We start from the raw sequence: 8,465 nt of genomic DNA, 5'->3' as shown, positions 1-8,465 counted from the left end.
AAGGCCAAACCGTAAAACCGCCTCGCACGCTTCTTAAAGCGTGACTCACTACTGCTTACTTTGACCTCAAGCAAGCATCCCAATATCGATACGTGTATTCTGTCTTGCAATCTTAATTGCCGGCAAGTCTCTCTCGCTCCTGATCCCCCGAGTTGCCTTATCAGTTGCACCGGCATACCCTTCGCTTGACTTTATCACTACGTCATCTTAATTCTTCATTCTATACTTTGCTTGACTTCCATGTATACAGCTAGGATCACTCTTAATTTCGATTGGTCTCCTTAATCATCTAGCACAAAACTCCCCGCTTGGCCCTGATTATCCTGACGTCGACCGTCAAGTTGCATCCATTACCTGCACAACATTAGATAAGCAAATATGTTTCTCCAATTCCATTATGGGTTAGTCCAAAACCAAAATACTGAATGAAAAGTAAATCCCGCAGAAAATATGAACACCGAATATTCCGATGTGTTCACCCTCTAAACACTAGACCATCTGGTGCATAGTCCAAGTTTCACCTTTGTATAAAAAAAGTTCTTGTGTGTACTGCCTCTAATCACCGAACAATCCTATACATATATATTTTTACAATGGAGCATTTAATTTTTTTTACTCGGAGACAAAAACATAAACGCTATTTCTTTTCACCTTTAGTCAGATATAATTATATTTGCATATAGACATACTCATACAATTTAAAACTCATCAAATCAAACATACAAATTCACATTTTACATGACTCCGAGTTTTGAGCCGTTGACCAATCTCGACTAGAAATCCCAAGCCAAACCTCCATAGAACCCAAACCAAGTGGACACAGAGTCTACGACCAAAGCACCAAGAAAGAAAGAAAGAAAACAAGTGCTCCTCCGCTCCCAATGCCGCCTCTCGCCCTTCTCCTCCTCCCCCTCCTCCTCGCCGCCGGCGCCGCCCCGGCGGCGGCGGAGTTGGCTAATCCCCCATCCCCGCCTCCGCCTCCTCCGCCGCCGCACAAGAACGTGACCCTCGCCGAACTCCTCCCGCTCTACGGCCTGCCCCCGGGCGTCTTCCCCTCGACGGTCGCCGCCTTCTCGCTCGCCGACAACGGCAGCCTCACCGTCGACCTGCCCGGCCCCTGCTACGTCCACTTCGAGTACCTCACCTACTTCGCGCCCCGCGTCACGGGGGTCCTCCGCTACGGCTCCCTCTCTGGCCTCGAGGGCGTCCAGGTCCGCCGCTTCCTCGTCTGGTTCAACGTCATCCGCATCAAGGTCGACCTGCCCCCGCCCCCGCACTATGTCTACCTCGACATCGGATGGATCACACGCAAGCTCCCCGCCGCCGACTTCCAGTCCCTTCACGCCTGCGAGGATTCCAAGAGGTGTCGCCTCTCGTCCGCGCTCGCCGTCGCCGCGAAATGGTTCCTGGTATGATGGGGTTTCTTTCTCCTCCCCGGACGCTTTCCTGACCAAGTTGCTTGGATTCAACCAGTTCTTTGTATGGGCTTATTGGGATATTCTGTTGGTAAATTTAGTCCCGGGTTAGAAATTGAGTTGCTTATGATCAATGAGCCAGTTTAATTCTTGGGCTGTGTTTTAACGTTGACTGGAATGATGCCAAGAATATGCGGTATCATGTGTTAGTTCCATACGCAACTTGTTCTTTCTAGATGCTTGCTCGATGTGGATGCTGGTTGGTTTTGACTTCATAGTTCCTATAGACTTTGGAGGTAGCGTAGCTTTGAAAGGAAAACAAGCTGAGAATTGTTTATTGTGGTTAAATTCGACATGAAGATGAAAGGAACGACATATGAATGTAAAATATAATGTATGGTTGCGTCTGGGGAGGTTATTTAGATTAATCATAAACAGTTCTCTCACTTGAATGATCTATTACACGTTGACTTGAGGCGGGAAATACTATATTACAGAATCAGGAAATGAGTGCGCAAAAGATGACACAAGAGGCGATAACCATAGAGCCATTCATTTGTCAATCTAGTAAGCTTTTGCCATGGGAGAACAATCTAGTTATTGTTTATAGTTGTATAAGTGAAAAGATTGAAAAATTGATTTGCCACCAGAAGACAGGTGTATTTCAGGAACTTGTTTCTGCAATTAAGCTTTGGGAGAAATACTCTTCCTATATGTGGTTTCCTTATATTGTCTGACTGTAGCAATTATGGAATTGTATGCTTGTAAGACTTATTCCTGTGATAATAATTACTGAAGTCTGCTTTTGAATGAGTTACTTTTTTGAAACTGTTGTCCAAGTGGACTGGCTGCCTCTGTTATTAAGTTTACTGGACAGGTACTGCGTGGTACTGAACTTTATGTGCATCCGTTTATATATATATATATATATATATATATATATATCAATGATATTTAGTTTGGTTTTTAGTTCTAGGTAGCGTTATATTATAATACAGAATATTGGGATGTTTCAAGTTGAATTAGACATGAAGAGAGAAAGAAAATGTCAAAGGAAATTGCTGTATTGATTTATGGTGTTCCTTAAGAATGTATACTCAATGGCTCAATGGTGTAACTGGCCAAAGTTAAAATTAGTATTGCTAAATTTGGTCAATCTGGGCTTCTCTTAGATCATTTATGGTTAGGATGAATGATCCAGCTTATGGGAGAACTTGCCATGTCTTAAACAGGTTATTTCTTGAATCTGACTTGCCAACACAAATTTCCTTTCAACAAGATGCACATGACTTGTAGACAAAAGATTATAATATGATTGTTTCATTAAATAGAAAATCAACATGGTTGGTTCATTGGTTGCACATCAGACGTCACTGTGTAATCTTGTGTAATCGGGAAATGATTTTTGTGATTTCAGAGTTTATATAATGTATTTGACCACTGTATAATTTTCTAGTTTGTAAATGTTGTTGTGGACCTTGCAGGACTTCTTTGCCCAATTTTAGGGGATGGGGAAGGTCTATGATTTTACAGCAGCATTACTTGAGGTAACACAGAATTTTGATTCTGAAGACTTGTTTTCACACTTCATCTTACATTTCATATTGTTGAATCGCCATTTATCGATCACACATAGTATATCGGAATCTACCTGACAAGGGATGTTTTGCTTTGAGAAAGGTTTCAGTTTGACTGGAAACTTATAGCGGGGCCATATGTTGGTTTCAATATTTCAAATCATGGCGAGCCGCTTGCTCACTTGCTAGAGCTTGTTTCCCTGATTTCCTCCTCTTTTGCTCATTGTGCGCTCAGTAGTTGACTTATAATGGAGACTTCCTTCTACAAACTATATTCCTCTTCTGGGTCTTGTGACACTGTGTAGAAGTCTACTAATCTAGTGTCCGAGGTAGTGTTCTGATACTGTTACCGTCAAATAAGCAGTGTTCGATTTTGAGGAGGGTGTTGCGATGATATCCAAAAAAAGGCATCACACCTTGCTGCTGGTGCCAGGTTTCTGTCAGCCACCTGTATGGCTGTATGCTGCTTTTGACCTGAACTAATGCATGATATAGTGATGATGGCATGTGTCCTTGACAACAAATTCTAAGCCCGTAAAATACACAATTAAAGATCTGGTCAGCTGACCCGTTGGTTGGCATTCTCTATCCGTTTCTTGATGCATACATGGATCAACAACTATCTTTCTGATCGCAGCACTGGATAATGTGCCTTATGATTGTTCATCTTCATCTACTAATGTCACATACGCTGAACATGCATTCTCTAATTATATGCCTCTGAATGTTCATTTAGATTATAGTTTTCTTGGCACTAATTTCTTTTTTGTTGCAACTTTCTGTAGCTTCCAGCCCTCCACACCCTCAAAGGACTGTTAACCGCGAACAAGCTGGTAGACTGGCATTTGTTACGATCTCTAGATGCAACTATACTGCAGCAAATCTTGCTATCTTCTCATTTATACATTTATCGATGTTTGATGGCTACGTAATCTTGTGGATATGTATCGGCTACTTTGCTCGACATATTGGAGCTTGCTCCACGCTTGAAAAGAATAACAAACAAATGCGAAATTGTCTGTCGAGTCATTTGGTAGGAAGCCGAAACAACGCACACGTGCTTTCTTTCTTTCTTTATCCGTAGCAGCTGCTACTCTGCTCAGTGATACGAGTTTCACGCTTTCAGCCGGTAAACAAAGAAAGAAACTGCACACTCTAATTCAACATCGTTTGTCCTGCGTCAAACATGCGCTCGTTATATGCATAGCGTCTCAGTTAGACAATCAGCAGTTCGGTACACACCCAGGAGTACTTAAGACGAAATACACGAACGCTTCAAGCCTATTAACACATGACCAATCGTTGGACAGACCTGGTAGACCAATAAATAACTTAATGTTACATGATTTGGGTGATGTTACATGTTGACCACAGTGAAAACACGGGTTCCTTCCATTTGTGCTGCCCACAGCGCTGTATCACCTTATTCCCTGGGTATCTCTCAAGATTTGGATAACGATGTCAATATATAACAACCCAAACAGGGGTACATCCAGTTCTGAACTATACAGTGTTGGAACTACATAGAGTTGGGTGGGCGAGAATCCTTGAATACGGAGGAAGAACCACCCGATGCAGCAGGGGAAGGTGATGAGGCTACATAGTTGCATCCTGGCAATGACACTGGACCAGGAGGATGTCCTTGATGCCCACTAACTGCAAAGCGAGATGGACTTGCTGTAGAGAAAGTTGCTGGACTCCTTGGAGTGTGACCCTGCAAGATCAGATGCGGTTATTAGCTCACGAGAAAACAGTAATACTCGGTTATTATCTAAGAAAAATTACTAAATTAAGTCTCACTTTTGCTATCATCTAAGATACAGATAAAAGTAGATATGGACTTAAAAAACAAGACCATCCAGTGACCAGTCAAACAACTTACAGAATTGTGCTGCAGAGAACCAAACGGTGACCTAGCAAAAGAGGCTGTTGAAGGAGAGATATTGTGGAGGTGATGCAAGGGACGTCCAGGGGTGCCCTGGTTGGAACCAGCATCTGAATCGCCAGCAACCTCACCAAAATTGACGTCGACAGTCATTCTGGGGACCAGCCTAGAAACAGAACTTCCATCAGTACCATTTTCTGATGGCTGAGGCATGGCGGCGCGCAATGAAGCCTGCATGCTACGCCTTCGGATTTCTTCTTCGGCATTTAAAACCTGTTCAATCAGCCAAAACGATCTCATTCAATACACTGACCACCAAGTTCTCAGAAGAGAAGGGAGCAGCCAACCACCAAAAAATTGTGTATCACACATTCCTATTAACTTCAATCAAAATAATAGGCTGAGCGACAAATTTAGCATTTATATTTAGATTTTAGATATTGGAGATAGCTTTCACAACGAGAGCTAGTGACATCTAAAGATCAACGAGAAGCTTCTTATCCACAGACTAACCCAGCTGAATACCCGCGTCCATAATCCAATTCATGCCTTCCACTTTGGGAAGGTAACTATGGAACTGTCCAATCATGATGTGAAGCATCAGATGCAATGGCATATGCAACAAAATTCATTAGGAAATGACAACCGTGTTACGGCACATTCGATAAAAAAATAATGAGCAACATCATTTTAACTTATTAATGCATATTAACATAGCTTTGCAAGGCTGGTACGAGTTTCACATTTTTCAATGAGTACACATGCAACTCCCATTAGCAACATTGCTACGGCACATTCGATAAAAAGAATAATGAGCTAAACCATTTTAACTTATTCGTACATATTAACATAGTTTTGCAAGGCTGGTACGAGTTTCACATTTTTCAATGAGTATACATGCAATTCCCATTAGTTTGCAGACATTTTCATATCATTAATGGAAAAGTTTTGGAATAACACAAATTAAGTTAAATACTTCATTTAGGTTCAACTGATATTTGAATCAGGATTGCTATTATTCTGTCAACTCCGTATACAGATGGGTATTTCAGATATTATTCAATAGCGGGAAAACATTATCCAGATCTGCATCATATCAAATTGGATATCAGATAAAACATAAGCTTATGTACCATCTGACATTACTCAGTATTACGCAACTGATGACTATGCAACAAATACCCATTTGTTTCAAGTAATCAACCAGAAAATAAAGAATATCACAAATAATACCTGCTTCAGCATCTGCACAAGGTCATGCTTTTTCTTGTTTAGGGTATCCAGCTTTTCATTCAACTTTGTTTTCCTTTCTTCAACTCCATCAAGATAATTCACCTGTAATAGATGTAAAAGCTAAGTCTCAATAAATAAAGCCAAGTAGATAGATCCGCAACATAACAAACACAAAGCATAGAGGTCGCCCGTTTAGGCACTCATTCATATGCAAACTGTATGTAAGGTTACTCAGCTCTGTTCATAACTTCAAAAAGCACCAGACAAAGTCTCCAAGCAAAACAACGCTATCTTATAGGAATAAGTTAATGTGCAGTAGCAACAAAGAATACCGTGTATTCTAAGTTTCTTACGGAAGAACAAACTTTTTTTGTGTAAATTACGAGGCTTAATGTTGAGTAAATCTCGAAAACTTCGTTTTCCATTGCAAGGAGGAAGTGAGCTGTTCAATTTTGGCCAGACTGAAGATCTAAACAGATGCCAATTTAAAGAATCTACATTCAGAACTCATCGTCATCATAAGAAACTCCTTGAGCGACCTAAATCTTCCTAGAATTTATCCTCTTTTTTGAACTTTTCCTAAAATTCATCTATTCCCCGACAGGACCTCTTGACAAGAAAGAGGCCAACTATTGTCAATTCCCCTGCAAGGTAGAATCACAGAATCTACACGGTTCCCTATATGCCAATTGTTGTCAGCGTTAGCCAATCACATTGACACAACAATTGTGCGCGGATCAAACAACTAGCGATTGGGAAGTGGGAATCAAGAGTTTTAACAACCCTCACCTCCGGGTTAGGGTCAACGCCTTCACTTTCCCCTTGCCCTTCTTCAGCATCGCCATTACCGTCACCTTCAACGACTACTTCCCCCGCATCGTCCATGTCCGCATCCTCCACCGCTCCCTCCTCCTGCTCCTCCTCTTCCTCTTGCTGCTGCTGATGCTGCTGCTCCACCTCGCCCTCTTCCTGCTGCTGTTGCTGCTCCCCATCATCAGGCTGCTGCTGCTGCTGTCCCTGCTCCTCCTCCTCGTTCGCTTCCCCTTCCTCCTGCCCCGGTGCCTCCCCCGCGGGCTCCGCGGAGGAAGGGGAGGATGCCGAGGAGCCGGGACGCGGCGGCTCACCGGCGAGGCGCTCGACGGTCAGGGAGCGGCTGCGGAGGAGGCGACGGAACCGTTTCGCGGAGAGGGCGGGGCGGGGCAGCTCCCAGCGGCGAGGCTCGGCGGCGTCGGTCACGCCGCCGAGGTGGAGGTTGCCGCGGTACATCGAGATCGCCACCATCCTCCTGGCCGGCCCTAGGGTTTGATTTGGTGGGTTCGGCTATTCGAGTTTTCTCTCGTTTCCAGCGGGTGCCGGTCGGCTGGACCGTCCGCTCGGGTCGGCGTTCCAGTGGTGACGTATCTTTTTTAATATTTCGAAAATCGAAAAAATGTAAAAATAAACGTTCATTTGAAAAAATTATATTTTTAAAAAAAAATAAACATGCCACCCTTCCACGAGCAGTTTAAAAATAAAAAAAAATTACTCCGTTCCCTTACTCTCAAAATTCAAAACACTCCAAAAAAATTCTAAAAAATTTAGTGGTATAAAAGATACTATGATCTAACTAAAAATCAGACAAAAACAGATTGTGTATAATGAAATTTATCTTTTTTTTCTTATAATTATATTTAGAGTTGAAAATGTTTCAGGAGCTACATTATAGGATCCTCTACACCATATATTTTTTGTCAAAATTTTTTATGACTATTTTGATAATGTTTTGAATTTTAAGAGTAATAGAATATTATATTTTTTATTTTTTTAACATGTCATCTGTTGGAAGGGAGATAAGTACCTGTCACCGTTCCATCGAGCGACGTACGTCTATTTTGCAAAAAATTCAAACAGACATCTATTTTTTTAAAAAAAATCGAAGTATAAAAACAAAAAACTCATCCAGTGATGCTCTTGCTATTCGCAGGGGTTTTGGAGCCGATGGGCTGTCGTCCACGGCTTTGTAGCACAACATCAAAGACCTAAATGTTAGGAAATCTATAGTTTTATAACTAAAAGATTTGATTATATCTTTTATGAGTTTTTGGCACTATATATATAGGATATAATCTCGCATTATAAACACAGATGAAAAATAAAAGAAAGCTTTTGCCCTACATTATGTCTCTTTTGTGTGATTATTTTCTTAAAGGATCTCTGGACTACACCGTTAGTAGAGATTTCTCAATACATTATCAGTATGAGACTTTGTCGAAGACCAAGCTGGCAGAACGTTGCTAGGAGAATCGGATCGTCTCATTCACAAGGATTGAAAGGTACGATTGATTCAGTACGTTTTCTAGCTACTACTGCTTTGCA

General features: G+C 41.8%; 2 protein-coding genes across 2 annotated transcripts; one reads left to right on the top strand and one right to left on the bottom strand.

Moving 5' to 3' along the window:
* Window positions 1-808: 808 nt before the first annotated feature.
* LOC133913072 (uncharacterized) lies at window positions 809-4,017 on the top strand. Its single transcript, XM_062356116.1, has 3 exons — window positions 809-1,409; window positions 2,900-2,962; window positions 3,778-4,017. The coding sequence occupies exons 1-2, from the start codon at window positions 882-884 to the stop codon at window positions 2,918-2,920; spliced, it is 549 nt and encodes a 182-aa protein (XP_062212100.1). The 5' UTR covers window positions 809-881; the 3' UTR covers window positions 2,921-2,962; window positions 3,778-4,017.
* Window positions 4,018-4,255: 238 nt separating this feature from the next.
* On the bottom strand, window positions 4,256-7,465 carry LOC133913071 (transcription factor asR4-like). The gene is made up of 4 exons (XM_062356115.1): window positions 6,900-7,465; window positions 6,111-6,212; window positions 4,875-5,150; window positions 4,256-4,706 (listed from the first exon to the last, which is right to left on the bottom strand). The coding sequence occupies exons 1-4, from the start codon at window positions 7,389-7,391 to the stop codon at window positions 4,512-4,514; spliced, it is 1,065 nt and encodes a 354-aa protein (XP_062212099.1). The 5' UTR covers window positions 7,392-7,465; the 3' UTR covers window positions 4,256-4,511.
* Between the last annotated feature and the right edge of the window lie 1,000 nt (window positions 7,466-8,465).

Source organism: Phragmites australis, chromosome 3, assembly GCF_958298935.1.
Source record: "Phragmites australis chromosome 3, lpPhrAust1.1, whole genome shotgun sequence".
Lineage (NCBI taxonomy): Eukaryota > Viridiplantae > Streptophyta > Magnoliopsida > Poales > Poaceae > Phragmites > Phragmites australis.
Note: the sequence above shows the minus strand (reverse complement) of the source record. Positions and strands in the feature narration are given on the sequence as shown.